The 19,016-nt window shown below is 38.3% G+C and overlaps 1 protein-coding gene across 1 annotated transcript in view; it reads right to left on the bottom strand.

Moving 5' to 3' along the window:
• The window catches only part of SMCHD1 (structural maintenance of chromosomes flexible hinge domain containing 1), a 131,470-nt gene that overhangs the window by 7,275 nt on the left and 105,179 nt on the right, over nucleotides 1-19,016 (bottom strand). The window contains exons 34-44 of the mRNA XM_006269521.4: nucleotides 18,877-18,938; nucleotides 16,148-16,235; nucleotides 15,565-15,696; nucleotides 11,280-11,432; nucleotides 8,778-8,904; nucleotides 8,470-8,589; nucleotides 7,606-7,691; nucleotides 6,195-6,317; nucleotides 4,118-4,308; nucleotides 1,691-1,800; nucleotides 1,117-1,187 (exon numbers count right to left, since the gene is read on the bottom strand). Coding sequence (XP_006269583.2) covers nucleotides 1,117-1,187; nucleotides 1,691-1,800; nucleotides 4,118-4,308; nucleotides 6,195-6,317; nucleotides 7,606-7,691; nucleotides 8,470-8,589; nucleotides 8,778-8,904; nucleotides 11,280-11,432; nucleotides 15,565-15,696; nucleotides 16,148-16,235; nucleotides 18,877-18,938 — 1,263 coding nt within the window. The remainder of the gene's footprint in view (nucleotides 1-1,116; nucleotides 1,188-1,690; nucleotides 1,801-4,117; nucleotides 4,309-6,194; nucleotides 6,318-7,605; nucleotides 7,692-8,469; nucleotides 8,590-8,777; nucleotides 8,905-11,279; nucleotides 11,433-15,564; nucleotides 15,697-16,147; nucleotides 16,236-18,876; nucleotides 18,939-19,016) is intronic.

Below are 19,016 nucleotides of genomic sequence, written 5' to 3'. Positions count from 1 at the left end.
TAGATGATGGCCCATGCCTGCTGAAACTTGCTTCTATTAAACCTCAGTGAGCTGTGTCAGAATACAAGTCTACTCAGCTCCAGAGATATCATCTTTGTGGATCCCAAATTTCTGTCACTATGTTCACACCAAACCTAAAAAAGAAGAGTGCCTCACAGCCTAGCTTACGTTTTACTTTAAATATAGGAAATACAAAATCACTGAAAAAAATCGAATTAAAATTCTAACAACAGATTTGCAACAAGTGTATGTTTTTGAAAACATGAAATATGGCTGAGCTTTCCCAAAAGCATCTGGCTGAATTGAAGTGATGGTCCATATGTGAAAGAGCATTACAGGATTTTTAGAGGGTGAGTTATGTTCACAACCAGCAAATCTTTGCACTGCAAGGGCATGGGCTGTACAGTCAAACTGATATATTGGTATTCTCTTTAGTGGCGTCACAACTCTAACACACACACAAGCAACTCTAACACAGAGTCTGTGGATTTCAAGGAGAGAATAAAAGGACCTGGCAGCCACCATGTGGCCAACTCTAGAATATGTCCCACGTTGTAAAACAGCTGGAGCCAACATTTTTGGCAAGCGCGCCACATATTAGCTGTGTACACACTCTCCAAATGCAACTCCGATTCCCTTCCTCGGTCTGATCTCCTGTCCTGCTTTTTGCCCCACACTCCCTGCCTGATCTGCTCTGCCACCTGCTTCCTCCCCCATCTGCTGTTGTGCTGCTTGTTTCCTCCCAAACCTTTTGCGTGCCACACCCAGAGGCTGCCTGTGCCACTTGTGGCTCTTGTGATGTAGGCTGGTCACCTCTGTCATATTGCAACATCCACATGGTAGTATTTTGTTTAAATAAAGCCCAGATTAGAGAAAGAATTTCATTGGCATTGATACTGTAGACTAAATGCATCATAAAATGCATTGAGACTTAAACCTGGAAAACATTCATGGGCAGAACCTGAGCTGAAATGCATCAAAAGTCCAGTGGCATAGATGCATGTATGTAAGTTTAAACCAGGCAAGAATCCATCACTATTTCTAAGCATACTAAACCTGCAACATAATAGGATTTTATTCAAATAAATATATAACACCCGAAACTATATTACATACCTCTTTTCTATAATGATTGGCAGCATCCAAATTGTCTATTATGATGGTGTCTCCTAAGAGCATCCCGAACACTGTAAATTTAATGAATTTGTAAATGATGAAAATTCTCAGCAACAAAAAATGCTAAACTATCCATATGAGCTATGGGGCCCAGATGTCACAATTGGCAAATGATTTTACAAAGTAGTACTTTGCAGCTGGAAAATATTAATTTAATTTATTTCACAACTGATTTCAGTTTCCTGGCATTAGGTTGAATGTCTAAAATAATGAGGTATTTAACCCCTCCCCCCCAATTATATTGTAAAGATAAGAGAGTAAATATAAAAAACAGACTGGTGATGGTGCTCACTGGGAACATTCACAACAGTTGCTTTCAAAAAGATTGATTTGAGTGTCATACTCTTACTACCAAACATTATTTGGTGAAATCACTTAGTCAAAAAAGCAAATTTGAGAAGAGTTTAGCTGAGCTCCCTGAACATATAACATGTACAATCTGATAAAAGAAAGAAACTATTCATCTCCTCTGTTTATAAATTAAGATACTAACACTTTTTAAAATGTCATTTACCTATCTGACAGTGTTCTATATTATCTGGAAATGTTAACAAATCTCTGGCAAATACAGGTTTTCCAATCGGTTTGAAGCAATCTTTCCCATTCCGAAAGTGAGGTAAAGGCCTGATTAAAGAAAGCAAGCATGACAAATTACACTTCATTTTCTTTCACCATTACCTTTGACAAATCTAATCAGAAACAAAAATATGCCTGATGCACATATTAACACTGCAATACACTGAGCTCCAAGTCACCAACACATAATTAAGCTTCAAAATGTATTAAACACTATTAGGAAATTATGATTCAGTGTTCTATTAATTCACATATCTGAATCAAAGATTTTTTTTGGCCTAGATTTGATGCACTGTTTTTATAACAGCTGAGACTCCAGACATTTTAATACATGGGGAGAAGTAACCAGTGACATGAATATAGGTCAGGAGGAGATGTCGTGGCCAGCATGATGGCTGAAAGGGACCTCAGGGTTATGGTTGATCACAGGATGAACATGAGCCACCAGTGCAACACTGTAGTCAGAGCTAATAGCATACTGGGATGCATTAGCCAATGCATTGTGAGCAGGGCTAAGGAAGCAATACCTCCTCTCTACTCAGCACTGGAGAGACCCCAGCTGGAGCACTGTGGCCAGTTCTGGGTACCGAACTTCAAAAAAGATGTGGAGAATCTTGAAAGGGTCCAGAGAAGGACCAAAAGAATGATTAAGGTCCTGGAAGACGAGTCTTATGAGGAAAGACCAAGGGATCTGGGACTGTTCAGTCTGGGGAAGAGATGACTGAAGGGGGACTTGGTGGCCATCTATTTGTAAGGGGTGAATATTGGGAGCTGGGAGAAAAACTGTTCGTTAGGGAACCCCAGGGGAAGACAAGGAGCAATGGCCATAAATTGTTAGAGGATGGTTTCAGGTTGGATGCAAGGAAGAACTTATTTATGGTAAGGGTGACCAGAATCTGGAACAGACTTCCCAAGGAGGTGGTGCAGTCCCCAAGCTTGGAAGTCTTCAAAAGGAGACTGGACAGGCACCTTGCTGGGATCATTTGATCTCAGCAGTATTCTTGCCCAGAGGGGTTGGACTCAATCTTCTGAGGTCCCTCCCAGCCCTTAATTTCTATGGTTTTCTATGATTCTATGAATACATTAAAAGGTAATTATACATTCAAATAAAATTTATCAGACAAATCCTCTTTTGAAATATGGCTGAAAACTGAAAATCCACATCATGTCTCTTTCTTTGAGAAAACGGATAATTTATTATAGTTGAATTACAATCTAATTTTAAGGATTATGAAAAAATGTTATAATTTAGTCTCAAAGCACTAAGTATTAATAAAAATATCCCAAACACGAGTTCTATGTATCATAACTTTTTTCAAAAAATAGTTTGTAGACTGTAAGAGAGAGATAGATAATAGAGTGTGAGAGTGAGAGGAAAGCAGCTTAGTACTAATCACCTGTCTTCTGAGACAAACTTCTGAAATACAGAACAATGCAAAGTTAAATTTACAGAACATAGATTTTATTTAACACTTCAAACTACACTGCCACCAATAAACATTTTAATATCAGAAGACATCTTATTCATAGAGTCATAGATTGTAGAGTTGGAAGGGACCGCAATGGATCATCGTGTCCGACCCCCTGACCCTGGCAGGAAAGAGGACTGAGGTCAGATGACCCCAGCCAGGTGACTATCTAGCCTCCTCTTGAAGACCTCCAAGCTAGGTGATAGCACCACCTCTCTCAGAAGCCCATTCCAGATCCTGGCCACCCTTACTGTGAAAAATTTCTTCCTAATATCTAACCTAAATCCACTCTCAACTAGTTTACACCCGTTATTCCTAGTCACTCCCTGGGGCACCTTAGTAAACAGCGCTTCCCCTATTCCCCGTTGACCTCCCCTAATAAATTTATAGGCAGCCACAAGATCTCCCCTCAGCCGTCTCTTGTGAAGGCTGAAGAGATTCAGCTCTCTCAACCCCCCCCCCCCCCCCCCCCGTAGGGTCTATCACAAAGGCCACTAAATCATGTGAGCGGCCCTCCTCTGGACCCTCTCGAGATTCCCCATGTCCCTCTTGAAGTGTGGCACCCAAAACTAGACACAGTACTCCAACTGTGGCCTGACCAGTGCTGCATAGAGGGGGAGCATCGCCTCCTTTGTTCTATTAGTCATGCACCTGCTAATGCACGACAAGGTGCGATTGGCCTTGTTGACGGCCTCGTTACACTGCCAGCTCATGTTCATCTTGGAGTCAATTATGACCCCAAGATCCCTCTCTGCCTCCGAGCTGCTGAGAAGGACACTCCCCCCAACCTATAATGAGAAGCTTATGTGAATGTAAAGTTTAAACAATATTAGGAAAAAAGAGAAATGAAGAACAGGTTTGCTAGGAAGACAAGAAGTACAAATCTTTTTTAATACCTGTTCCAATCAGGGAGAGTCTTCTTAAATATAGAATCAAGAGGCAGCACTTGCTGTCGACCTTGGGTTTCATCAAAGATACGACGAGCAGCTTCAGTAGTCAGGGTGACTACACAGTCCATGTCACTTGCCAAATGCCAAGAGATGACTTTTGCTGCCTCGTTATCCTCAATTTGTGCTAAGTGTGCAATCTACACCACAAAGGTAAAAATAATAATTGCTTTTGGAGACAAAATTATTTCCCTTTTCCCAGCTAAAGCAATCATAGCATACAGGCTAGGTACAGAAGTTCAAAAAGCCCAAGGCGGAATCGATCCAAGTTACGTGGCTTTCTGTAAGCAGAGTATGCTAGATTGGTAGTGAACAGAGCATGCATTCACCCTTTGATAAAAGATGCAAATCTTAGACTGGGTTCTGCTATTTTTAAACCAGTCTATGTGTGACAAACTTCTGTTCTGTCATGGGTAGACTGGTTTCCAATCACTTATACTGGTAAAAGTATAATGTCTGTACCTAAGTCATAGAGAAGTAGGGTTGGGAAGGAACCTCCAGAGATTATCTAGTTCAAACCACTACCTGAAACAAGATCATTCCTTATCTAAACCCATGGTTCTCAACCTTTTTTGTACCAAGACCCATTTTTAAACATTGATGGCGAGTCCTGACCCAGTGCCCCTCACTCTCTACCTGTTCCCCCTCCCCAGCCCCCAGCCCCCCAGTGTGTGGGGCAGGGTGTAGGTGTATGGGGCAGGAAGGGGAGGTATGGGGGCCCCTTTGCAGGCTGGAAGTCTGCCAGTCTGCCAGTGAAAAATCCAGGATTTCACATGTTTTTCTCCTTTAAAGGAAAATCCATTTTTAAAGTTTCTTTATCCATATTTAAAGTTTGTTCGCAACCCTTTCATATATTCTTGTGATCCACTTTTGGGCCACAACCCATGGGTTGAGAAACGCTGATCTAAACCATCTTACACAATTCGATCTGAACTCAATATAAGAATATCATCCACCCTGACGCAACACAGATCTAACACCCCTAACCTGCCACTGGTAAAACAAGGGAACCATGGCAGCCAATATCCTGCTTCAATGAAATGCTGTCAAGACATTTAAGAGATCCTAGGTAGAGGGCCACACCCCCTGCCTATAGAGGAAAGCAAAAACACCCACAGTCCATACCCATCTGACCATGGGGTAAAATTCCTTTGTCCCCAAAAACAGTGATTGGTCAGACCCTGAGTGAAGGGGCAAGTCCCTCTAGCCAGGAACCTCCAGCTTTAGTCCCAACATGAGCACTGGAACACCCCAGTCAAAATCCCCAGCCTTGGCTGTAGCCAATACCCAATGTCTCTGAGGAAGGCTTAAAAACACCCTAACACATGTAGCAGAAGGGTCAGCGGAAAGGAGGGGAGGGGGAAGAAGAAGGGTAAGGGACAAGCGGCAAAGTTCACAAGCCTGGGAAATACCCATAGTAGGACATAGGCATGGCAGATCATTCCCAACCAGTGGCTGTCCAATCTCTTCTTGAACACCTCCACTGATGGAGAGTCCACAACTACCCTAAGTACTCTATGCCACTGTCTCACTATTCTAACAGTGAAGAAGTTTTTATGGACATCCAATCTAAACTTATTTTGCTACAACTTCAAACTACTAGTCTGCATCCTCCTCTCTACAGCAAAAAAAAAAAAAAGGTGCTTTCCCTCTTTTTTGTGGCAACTTTTCCAGTATTTGAAGACTGCTATCATGTCCCTCTGTAAGCGCTTTTCCACAAGCTGAACATACTTAGCTCCTTTAGCCTCTCATAGCTTTCATAGTGTTATGATTTGTATGCCTTGCTTTCCAAGCCCTTTATCATCTATATTGCCCACCTTTGTTGCTCTGCCCCCTTGTCTATTGCAACCATTAATCTCTAGTGCCCATATTCCAGTCCTATCTGACAATTCTGAAAGTATTTTTGTTTGGATATTTGTTTAAAATCTTGTTTATCAAGCAGCTTGAAGCAGGTTCTCCGCAGTCATGGTTGTCAATACTCTCTAATGCATAGAACTGTACTGGAAAGTATTTTGGAGAAACTTACTTTCCCTAAAATATCTTGATTGACTTTGGAATAGTTTGGGAGGGTACATGTTCTCCTAGGTTGCTTCATTACTGCTTCCTGCTCCAGTATCTTTTGTTTTATGAGAGAATCAACATGCTGCAGCTGTAAATTAAAACTGAAAGTTAACACATGCATAATATTGGCTCAGTTTAGAGATTTTACTTAGTTCTAAAGATTCTACAGCACTACTAAAGCATTCAACAATCTGGATCAGTCTGGTTCCAGACAAAAACAAAAAAGAAAGTTCACAAATGTGCTTATGAGCCCTTCATTGAAGTAATTCAGCTAATTATAGCATGTTCTGTCAGACTAGCTGATTGTGTCATGAGAATCTGAAGATGCCTGTCTAGAATGAAGACAGAAGAACTGAAGAAAGCTCAGGAGACAGCAGGAAGGACTGTATCTCTATAGAGAAAACAAATTTTGGAAGCTTAATCTGCATATGGTTTAAAACAGGGGTTTCGAACCTGTAGCAGAACTGCTTGATCTGTCATATCAGGACTCGAGTGGGCCAGGGAGCTTGGAAGTGTGGCCAGCAGTGGGTGTGACAAGCTGCAGAAACCAGGGCCTGTGGGCTGTGATGGATACAGCCACTGACAGCAGGTGCTGTTTCCACCACAGCAGGTGGCTGCCACAGAGGCTACTACTGCCACCATGCCATGATGGATTGGCCCAGGCCACAACATGAGTTTGACATCCCTGATCTAAAAAGTTCAGCAAGTATAGCAAAAGCCATGGGTCCAGACTGTTGAATGCACAGTTACAGAAACAACTGATTTTACTGATTTGTCATCAAGGGCTATATAGGTAGTTATATTAAGTAATATCCTGGGTGTTCACCTTTCTCTTCAATGATTTAGATAATAACCTTTGCAATTTAATTTAAGATCTCTCAAATTTGTTAAAATGTAACCACTACTAATGTTGCATCTTAAATTATTAGTCTACGTTGAGCCTTGGTCAGTAACATGCAAAATGTCTAATCATCGGACAGTAGTTTGACAGCCCCACACCAGAAAAGGTCTGGCAGTAGAAGTTCTTTGGAAAGCAATAAAGAGCCATGTCAGAGTTGGCCATTTTGTAAGGCAAGGACCAGATCTGGGCAGAAACTGAGCTATATTTCCATCCTTCAAGGAAGGTTTGAAACATATTAACATAACAATAACATAGTTTGCTGTTCTTCAACAGACATGCTTTGGTACTACTTCATATAAGTGTGCCAACTGGTTTAGAATCTAAATATCTGGGGGAGGCATGGTCAGAAGGGGAAACAAGATTTTTTTAAAAAAAAATCATTTGATTTTTTTGATGCAAACTACTGAGATTTAGTTTTATTTGCTAGGCGATAAACATGTGGCTCTGTGAAAAAAAGGAAATGAAAAAGTCATACTATGTTTGTCGGTGGTATGCTGATTTGATGTTTTTTCAGCTCATTCTTCAGATGAGTTTCTCTCGTTTCAGCTTCTTTGGCCTGACCTGAAACAATGTTATAAATCAACAGTTATTCAGACAGGTAATGCTGAAATGAAATGGAAAATTGGCTATATTAGGAGTGATCAGTCTGATAGCCAGAGATATGGGACTTACATTTCCCTTCCAGTATGGACTTGTGGCACCACAGATCTGTCCAGAATGTAAGCATTTTTTTTCTTCAAGTGGATATGTCCCATTCATATTAAAACAACTTGGAAAATAAGGTAGTTTGGCAGTGGGAGAATAGTGTCAGCATCAATTTCTGCTCCCCAGATGCCAAATTTCTGGACCCAGGGGAGCTCTGTGGGTCATAAAACATGGCCACAAAACTGGATCCTGACACACAGGATCAATCCAATATGCTGAACTAAATCCATCGAATGATACTGTGTGGGATCCAGTCTGCAGACTGACCCCACACTACTGATCCAGCCAATGGGTGCCATCGTTCTACTCCACTTGTAACGAAATAGAAATGTTCATTTTCACTCCTGTGAAAAACAGGTCATTGGCTGAAGTGCTTAACTTTAGGCATGCTCTTTTGATAATTCTGGCTTAAGAAATTTTTCCTCAAATCAACAGAATGGCCAGATGTTTTATATATAAAACTGCTCAAATAACCCAATGTTTCTCTCCCAGTAGAAATTACATTCCCTACAATAAAAATGAACTGTTTAATTTGTTTCATTTTTCATTGTTGATATTTATTATCTTTTTGCTATCAAAATCATAATAAAAACATTTTATGCCTTAAGTTATTTATGTAAGTGAAATGACTTACATTTCATTTCAGTAACAAGCTGGTTGCTGGTTTCAAATAAACTCCTGTATGCAAGTATTGACTGAGATAGCTGGTCTCTCTCTCTTGTAAGTGTTGCCATTTGCTGCTGCTTCTTAAAATCTAAATAAAAAAGTAATTTTGTTAAACCCAGTAACAACTAAATACTATCAACGTATACATTAAAAAGTTACCAAACATGATGGGTAGGATTATTAAATGAGCATTATGGATTTTTTGTTTTAAAAATGGAAATAAATCTTTAGGTTTGACAGAACAAAATAAAGACTTAAGTTACTTATGAAACTCACTATTGTAAAACATAAAGGACAGACGATACGGTTCCAAAGGTTTTTCCAAACCTGGCAGGTCTGGTTCAAATGCAAGAATATATTCAGTGCTATCTCTTCCTGGGCTATTTTCTGCCAACACTAGATTCTATGGGGGAAAAATATATATTACATTACATCATTATACACATATCCCCAACGTTAAAGAAAATTTAGAAATATTTTTAGATTCAGTTTTACAAGCTCAACGGAGTTGTATTTATGAAACATGGGTATATTTTTAAATATTGGCTTTGAAATGTATCAGTAATTTAATGTTATTCAAATTAAAAAAAAAAATCTTAATGGAAGTTTATTAAAACTTGCAACATAAGTTTAAGAACTAAAGTACCAGTGTAACCTTTTAGTATAGTGTTGTAATTTTTAATATGTTCTATTTGTGAGAAGAAAAATTCTGAAAAATTATAGTTTGAATTTCCCCACAAATAAGACTGGCTTAGAAGTATCAGAATATCTGTGTATCATTTGAAAACAATATAAACAAAGTAATTAAGCACAGGATCAAATGTATGAACAGAAATGAGGAAAACACTTAACTCCCAGTGCTAAGTTAAAGTTACTGCTGTTACCGTGGAAGCAGACAATATTTCCCATGTGAATGAACATGGTTTTCTGACAGGTACATAAATCATTTAAAAATTAAAAACCATTTTCTCTAAATTGAAAATCAACCATTTTCCAAGCACTATTATATTTTAAGAATGTCCCATTTATTCATAATTTCTTATAGAGGCATACAACTAAAATCAGTATAAGTAAACCTTAAAGGAATTATACATAGAATCTTTTCCAGTCTTAATGAGTCCTGGTCACAATACATTTCACGACGATTCCACTGCTAACATGTATGAGATTTCTATACTAGACAAAAAAGAAAAAGACCCACCATTCCATTTATAACCACTGTTAGAACCCCACATTTCTTCAAGAACACTTTTAATATTGATGAATTTCAAATGATTGATAGACATGTGATTATCACTTTCACGAAATAATATTTCTGGAACACTCCTCAAAAATAAAAGTATCGCTAAATTTCTTCTGTGGAGTTTTAAATGCATGTATAGCCAATTCATTTCTCAACTAATAATTAAATTCATATATAATAGGCACAACTCCAATTTAATTAAATTTAATTCAATAGGTCTATTCACATACATAAAGTTACATACCGCTGTGAGCTCTCAGCTGCTATAGCCAGGGCTGATTACTTGAAATACTGAAAGGGGAAGGATATAGGAGTTACTAGAACAGGTTGTTAGTGAAGTACGTAACAACCTGCTCAGCAGATGAAGGTGGGGGGTGGAAAGGGAACTGGGGAGGGGAACAGGAGCCACTGTCAAAAACAGCAGAATCTCATGAGGAGTGTGAAAATAGCAGGAGAAAGGAAATACAAGGATGTGTAAATGGAACAGAAAACAAGACAAAATGTAAGAGACGATAAGGTGAAGAAAACTGTAAGTTGTCAGTTTTGCTTCTAAGGCACGAAAACTAGGCATGGGCATGCCAAATTTGCTCTTAAAGGCCAGCTGCTGGAGCTCAGAGACAGAAAGGGCACATCTATATTTGCATTAATGTGCCTTTCCTAAGGTGCATTAAATTTAGTACCTCCAATGTGAGGTACTAAATAAATGCGCATTAGGCTGCCCTAATGCGCAGTACCAAAAGAGCATGTTTTTTAAGTGATGCTTAAATGTGCAGTAGCCTATTTTACTGTGCATTAGTGTAACTGTATTTTTTAAGCGATGCTTTAATGCACAGTAAAATAGGCTACTGTGCATTAAAGCACGTGTGTAGACACACTCAAAGTTACTTATTGCTGCCTCCAGAGCCTACTCTGAGAAACTACATCATATTTTCCTTCAGACATGGGCCACTCCATGATGACGGCTGCTTTTCCTCAGAGTACAAACTTTTAAATACAAGACAAAGTCCCTCTGCTGTCATGCTAGCACTATGACCTATCAAGTCAAGTACTTTGTATTGCTATATACTTGTGCTCTCTCACACTTCCCTATTTGTAGTCTTACAGACTGTAACTTGTTTTTATTCCATCTTTGTACTGGCCCTTGTTCAGTAGGATCGAGATGCTTTGGTAATACAAACAAAAAAAAATATTGCTTAAAACAAAAACAATTATAAGTCTGAGATGATAATATATTTAGTGTATGATCTATTCACAAATTCCATTGCCATGTTTCAAGGAGAACCCAATAACTTTTCCAAACCCACAAATAGATGACATTAGTGGCCTGTGAGATACAGATTAGTAGCTGATTAGTCAGATGATTTAACAGTCCTTTCAGGCTTTAAATTCTATAACAAAGAAGTTCTATTCAAAACTAAAGATATCATTAACATCAGAGAAAAGTTATTATATTACTTTATATAATTTATAAGTATAAATACTTTATATTTATATTAATCACCTATAAAACCATTTTTTGAGATTAGTATACTTACTACAATTTCAGCAGATCCATAATGAAATGGAAATTCTACTGTACTAACTTTCCCTTGAAACAGAGGGATCTCTGTATCGTCTTCATTAGGACACTCAATTTTAGCTATTATCTTGCCAGCCAAATAGTCTCCTGTACGATTGTTGTATTCATCCTTAATTAAAAAGACAAAAAAGAATTTCTGTGTAGCTCATGATAAAAATTGCACTAAACAATGCTAAAAATTATGACAGACATCACTAGATGGCACTGTTACACACAGTCTTTTCTTAGCATCTAAGCAAATGGTGAGGCTTCTTAAGGTGCACCATGGCGTGAGTTTTGTTATGTAAATTTCTAGGTTGACACAGCAGTCCCTGGAGAGACAGGTGTACAAACAGCAGTTTTCTCTCTATGCTATTTTCTAATTAGCATCAATCTTTGAGAAAGCTTTTCTTTGAACAAGGGACTGGTAATGGGCTTGTAAACCTGTGACAGGATTGCCTACATGTTGTTTAACCACTCAGTTCCAGGACTGTCATGTGGAAGTAAAAACAATTACACAAGTAATATATTCAGATCCCATGCCACCAAGTTTCTTTCTTTTGTGAAGCCAATTTGCAAGGCCATGGAACAAGGCCAGCGTGTCTGAAAAGGACACTAATGATGGAAGATGGAGAATTACATAGCCAATTCTTTGCTTGCCTAAGTATTCCATCGATGCTATAGTGTGTTCTGCCGCACCCCCATGTTTTTCTGCTGGGGTGAGTTCTAATAGTTAGCATTATAGATTTTAACAGTGGCTGAATACCACATTAACATCAGAAATCTATTCAGCTGCAAAGAATTAAAAATGTTACTCACCCTATAGTAAGTATGATCCTTTGATATGTGCTGTCCACATGAATTACTGGTTTAACACCTCATGCACGTGAAATTAAATTATTTTGGGCTGGCAGCATCTACGGAGCTGCACTTTTGGGCCAGGTACAGATACTACACTTTTAGTGGTATAAATGATCTGACACCAGTCAATACCCGTAACAGAACCAAAGTTCAGCACACACAGGTTTGTTTAAAAATGGCAGAACCGAGTCTAAGATTTGCACCCCTCTCCCACCAAAGGGCAAATGTGTTTTGCTTGCTACCGATCTAAACTGCTTACAAAAATTTGCGTAACCTAGAACAATTCTGCCTTGGGCTTTTTGAAGGTCTGTACCTAGTCTTCATACCCTTATGCCTCTCACTCACGGACATAAAATGCAGCTCACTGTTTTTGGCAACACTGAACCTTACACCTACAGAGGTGCAGCAACAGGGAAGAGGTGCAGCAATAGGGCTTGGTTACAGAATCTGTGTACCACATATGTAAAAAACAGAGTTACTGAAATTGTTTTTTTTCTTCTTCAAAAGACTGTCTACCATGGACCCAACTTCCAGACCTGAATGTTAGGAGCAAGGTGCAACTTAAAAACTGAAATGCATATCTACCAAAAGTGGCATCTGATCTGGGATGAATTTACTCAGGATTCTCAATTTTAACAATATCAGCAGGTGGGCTTGTGAGCCTTGGCTGTCTTAAGAGGAGGACTGTATCCAAGAAGAAGCCTAGCCTTATATCCCGTCTGGAGCAGAACACAATGTCTTTATTGTTCTTTTTTCTAAAGCAAGAATACCCCAAAATAGGTCTAGTTTTGGGTATTATTGTTTCTAAAATTTGTAATTTTCTTGCATTTCTTTTTGGCTCAGACCAACAAGGCTACCACATACATCCCTGAAACATGGAAGATGCCGAATTTTAGCCAATTTTGGATTATAAACTTAATTGCTGAACAAGAAAGATTACTACACCTCCCTGCCATCTGACACTACCAGGGAAGAAAACCTGCTTGATCTACACAACAAAGAGCAAGTTCACAAAGAGACTCTCATGGACCCAGGGGGACAGTTTTCCAGCTTCTGCTTCCTTTGTGCAAAAATGAAGTTTAATTTCCTACATATTAGGACTTTTTAGCACCTTGAACTTTCCATGAGCCTGATAAAGGGCACATATGCCCAAAAGCTTTCAGAAAAATGTATTTTTTTGCAATTTCTCAGTTGGTCTAATAAAAGGTATCATTTTGGAAACAAGAGTTCTAGATTTTTGCATTTAATTTCTTTTGTAAAATTTGAGTTTTCGTTTGACCTCTGAAAATTATATGATAGCTGATCCATTAAGAATTTTTTGCAAGCCTAGAAGATACAGAGCCACTAACGCGAATACCATTTGATGATGCATGAACTCGCTTCTGAGATGCCCAACTTTTTAGCAACAGTGGAAGTGACTACACTGTTGACTACAGATGTAGGGGATGGCTGTGATGTTTTCTATCCTTGCTTGGACTGCTGCTACCTAGCTAGAATAAAAACGCCATGCAGGCTAGAGTTCTGAAATGTATAAGGTAAAGATGAGGGAAGCAGAAGACTTCTTTATAAAGATAGTCTAGATAAGTTTTGCATCCTAAAGTACAGGAATCTATCAGCAATTTGGTATGTAGTGGTATATAAAAAAAAAGTATTCCATTGCAAACATGAAGTTGGTCCATCTATAGATCTAAAGAAGACTTCACATGGTATTTTCAAATCAAGGTGATGCTTTCTAGATGGATTAGGACAATTTCAATACCCTTTCCCTTGGGGAAATATAGTATGTTGTTTGATATAGTGCAAGAAGCCACATGAGGAGTCTGACATATGCTGTGCAGATGTTTCTGGAGAAGCCAAAAAATGGTTGATGAACTATATCATGGTCTGGCAACTCTCATAGTTGATAAGCTCTTGTTAACCTTGAGACTAATGTATCTTCAGTTTATATACTGGTAGCAGAATTGTGAAATTTTCTCTGCTGGTCACAAGCCCCAATGAGGTAAAGAGCCCTAGGATCAGATGAACAAAGTTGGTTATTTGCAGGAAAGCGTTCCAATAGATGAGTCAATCATCCAGCTATAGGTGCATCTTGAACAGTAGTGTGTCCCCAGTGACGAGTAAGAAGTATTTTCCCTGTCGAGTTTTCAGTGACAGAGTAAAATAAGAACTACAAAAAAAAAAGGAGTTGTGAGCCATGCTTGAGGATTAACAAGCAGGTGACTGAAGCTAGGGTTAACATCATAAACTTGAAATTAAGCTATCTGCATGTAATCAAGCCTAGAATTACATACCAACTTCCATTTCTTCTTTGGGATTGAAAAGCAGAGGCATGTCTTCCAGTGTTTAAGATTGTGTTGCTCTAACCTTTTGTTTGAAACATCTGTTCAAGCAGCTTTTCATGAGAGAAGTCAGTCCCTGAACAGGGTGGGGACAGGAAGCACCATGGTAAGAAGGGACTAGAATTTAATAAAATACCCCTTGCTTATGATGATTACTTAGGAGTATTAGATATTCTCGGAAAGTTATAAAGAGGTAAAGCTTCACTGCTTGGAGAAGCTTTGGGGTCTGTTTCTTCCTTGGAACTAATATACAGCCAATGAGTAGAGAATGGAATAAAATCCTTTAATGAAAGAAGAACGCCACCAATCTGTGCAGTAAATAGTGCGCAACCCCCAAAAAAGTCAGTGTTCTGTGACAATTTTGACCACCCTTGTTATTCTAAATACTGAAACTAAGAGTCAGAATTGCAAACAAACATTACTAAACCTGTTAAGAAAGAGGGCTAGAATCCTTGCTCTTCCACTTTTATAGTTTCCTCTCTAGAATCAGGAAGACGTTTTGATTTATCTTTTGATTCCCTGATCCACAAGCACTATCTGGCTTTTGCAAAATTTTGAAAAGGATTGATCCATTCTTTTGAGTCTTTGCAAAACTGTCTTGGAGCTGGGGACAAGCATTGTGAAATAGGAGCAGTTGTGGCAGAGCTCACCTCCTGTGACTACTGTGATGATCAAGCCTTCTTTTGTACTTTGAAGGAAAGGTGGACATCCTTAGAAAACTTGAACTATCCAAAAAGAAAATCGAAACACCAGAGTCATTTTTAAAGCTGCTGTCAGGATGAGAAACTAGGATTCCTATCTTATAAATGAGGTTCTCTAATCATCTCAAATAAAGACTCAGACCTTCACAGAACACCTTAATTTAAATTTTTACTCCCTAATTGACATATAATTTTTTGGGGAAAAAAAAGTTTTTAATAAACTTAATCATCTGTACAAAGTATTTTGTTCTACTTATTTCACTTGGCAAGCTAAATCTAATGATAATATTTTACAAGTAAAGTACATCACTTTTATAATAATTTATTGCACCAAGTAAACTTTGTAGCAAAGCACGATTACCATTATATGAAGGCATAAATTCTTGACCAGAGTCCGGCTGGCAACAGCTTGAACATTAGACACTGCCGGAGTAGCTGGTGGAGGTTCAGGTAGCAATCGCACTGGGTCATTAGGTACCACTTCAATTATTATCTTAAGAAATAAAGGGGAACAACATAGTATATACTTTTCATCTATAACATGCAACTTGCTCAACAATAAATAAATAAATATAATGTATAAGCTAAATTATATTCAAAGTCTTATAATTTACAAAGCCATAATGCACATCTATACTATTTTATAAATTATGCAATTTAAAGAAATTGGAAGTCATCTTTTAAAGAAAAGCATAAGCAAGGTATTTTTTAAACCACAATACACCAAAAATGTACACAGTCAATCCAGATTACAACTTGTTAGTTAAAAAAACAAGCTTTGATAATTAACTCTGTAGTTTTTTACTATAAAAACAAAATTACTGCTTCTCCAAAACACAAAAATTGTAACAAGGTTTTGGTTAAATCTCTCCATCTATTAGTTAATATAAATAATTCACACACATTATTTCCTACTATATGTGCTTAATTATGTAATTAATCACCTGTTCACTGTTGAGTATATTTGTCTTATCTAGCGCAAAACCAAACTGGATGCTGTAATTCCCCACTCTCTCTGGAACCATTTTATCCCTAAGTTAAAATAGAGAACATTAATACTAAGATTATAAAAATAGTGAGCAATTCAGATCTTATATAATTCTGTACTTCACATCCTGTAAAATGTTGAAACCTTTTAGACTATAAGAACCCCATAAAGAACCAGCTGCTAAAATGGATATTGGTAATTTGGCTGAGGAAGAATCTCTGTGGAACATATTACATTCTGCTTTTATTTTTTAAATAATAAAAAAATGGAAAAGCACAATGGACAAAGCAGTCCCTTTCTACCTCTCAACAAATGTGTAGCACTGAATTTCCCTGGTTTTATTAACACACGTCACAAACATAATACTATTCAATCAGCATTTGAAGTATAATTGATAACTTTTCCTAAAAGTATTACTTAATATTAGAATGACTTAACATTTTAATTAGCTATAATAGACACACACACACACACTTTTTTGGATTATTCCCTCTTTTCACTTCTCATGTAGCCTCTCTGGAGTAGTGTACCAGAATTATTTTTCACACTACAGCATGAGGTCTGAGCAATTGAAGGTGCTGTCATATGACTGCATATGACAAAGACACAATCCTTTTTAATAATGGGATGCAAATTGAATTAACAGAAAGAGTATGTATGAAGAGTGGAATGTTGCTTCATTTGCGTGGACATGTTTCTGTGGGAGAAAGGGAGAGCCTGGGAGGCCATTGTACAGGTCAGCGCCCCAGAGAAACACTTTCCAGCAACAGAAGAAGGGGGTATTGTAGTTGAATACTGATCTTTGCCATTTCCTCAGAAGTTGATAAAACCAGCAACAAAGAAACGGGTACCTTCCACTGTTGCTAGTTATCGCCTTAATAGATTCCCTTTTAATCCTGACATCAAATAAGTGGGAAACTATGGAAAGGGCAGGAGGCGAAACAATTCATGGACAGTGAAGTTGTCGCACTGTTGAGATCCTTTTTCAGTTTAATTGTAAACAGTGTCTGGCTTTATCCAGTAGACTAAAATGAAATGGGCAACTAAAATGAAACTTCCACTGTCTATTTACTTAAACCTCCCTCCAAATTAGGGGTATTCTAGCTTCAATATAGGTGAACCTAAAAGTTCCTGGGGATTGGCAAATTATTACTAAAACACCGGTACTAATCTCAAGGTGACAAATGTCTATTCTTTTCTATGGGTTCTTATACCACATGCATCACCATAGTATTTCATGGGTGTCCAAGAGTGCTTTAAACCAATATGATTTTACGCGATCACTTGTTTGTTTGCTCCTCTTCTCCCCTAGGGGAAAAAAGCATATACAAAGCAGTCTTGTTTGGGTGAAATTTTAAAGCCTTTTTGAATATTCCTGTTGCTATGTATTTGTTAGACACAGCAACTTTCACCTGACATAGGTGGTGGTGAGATTTGAGAGGGTGCTTAGGTTTTAGGGAGTTCTTTCCAGAGTCTCTGACAGTACTTTCCAAAGAGCTTATTTCCCCACACAGTCAGGCTTTACCCTTATTCTACAAAATCATATTGTATAAAAGGATGGTAGCCATCAGTCAGTTTTCACAGTGAGCCTTTAGAAAGCCTTTTATATCCTGGGTTTAGACTCTAGAATACCTTGAAGACAAACATTAAGACCTAGAACCAGCAGTCCCTCTAAGCTGCATGGTTGCTCAGGAGTGCATGGCAGCGTGGCATGAGCATGCCTGTGTGGCCACGCAGCTTAGAGGGAACTGTCTGGAACCCAACTGAAAATCCAGTGGGGATCTGGTGTTTAGGACAGGTCTGATGTACTTCCAGTGTCCTGGGATGTTAAAAAGTTCCACATGCGCTAGATTTTCTTAAGTGCTTAAGGCTTCATATCTAAGTATGCTGCACTGATGTAATCTCATTGAGAAGTGAAGATGATGTGAATAACTGAAACAACATCAATGGTCGATCAGGATGGGACAGAGTTTCCCAGTCAACTGCAGCCGATCAAAAAACTTATTCATAGATGCTGCTATGTGAGAGTTTGGTGGAAAGGAATCAAAATGTACTCCTGAACTACATGCTAAATTGAACTGTATATATGTGATTTCTACTAACAACTGTAAACTATTTATTGTTTTCCTCTGATCATCGGCATCTTCCCTGTCTTACTCAGGCTCAGCTTCTATCAGCTGCTCTTTATTGATGAGCTGATTTTTTCCCCAAACATATTCATGTTGGTAGTACTGGTGTGGTTATACATGCTGAAGGGTTGGGAGAACTTTGCATCATCTGCAGCTTGCTAGCACGAGACCATGTCATCAGGCCAATCATCTAGTGGCTGCATATAAAAACTGAAAAAGAATTTACTTGTGGGTCTTCACAGCTAAGGGGTCCAGTACTGAAGGTACAGTTCCCCATCACTACTAATTGGATGTGTCCTTAGGAATGACTAAAAGCATCTTAGCACATTACTGTACACTTCACAATCCAGGAGATGCATCTGATAGTCAGAAGAGTGCATGAAGGATACCACTACATTTCTGTTTTGTCATGCCATACCCTTGAACAAGGCAACTCTTTTGATATTAATGATCAACATTAAAGCAACAGTTACGTTATTAATACTTGTTCTATTTGGAAGCATAAACTCCGAATAAGTAAGTAAAACCAGAAACTATGAAGTAAGTTTTGCTGTACCTGAAGTAAAAGAAGCCTTCATCTTTGTCATCCTTGACTTTGCTACAGGCAAATGATGTAGCCTGAGAAGAATGATGTAAAAGAAATTACATACAACATACTTGAAATATTAACTTACCTATTATTTTTAAATAGCATGT

Source organism: Alligator mississippiensis, chromosome 3 (genome assembly GCF_030867095.1).
Source record: "Alligator mississippiensis isolate rAllMis1 chromosome 3, rAllMis1, whole genome shotgun sequence".
NCBI lineage: Eukaryota > Metazoa > Chordata > Crocodylia > Alligatoridae > Alligator > Alligator mississippiensis.
Note: the sequence above shows the minus strand (reverse complement) of the source record. Positions and strands in the feature narration are given on the sequence as shown.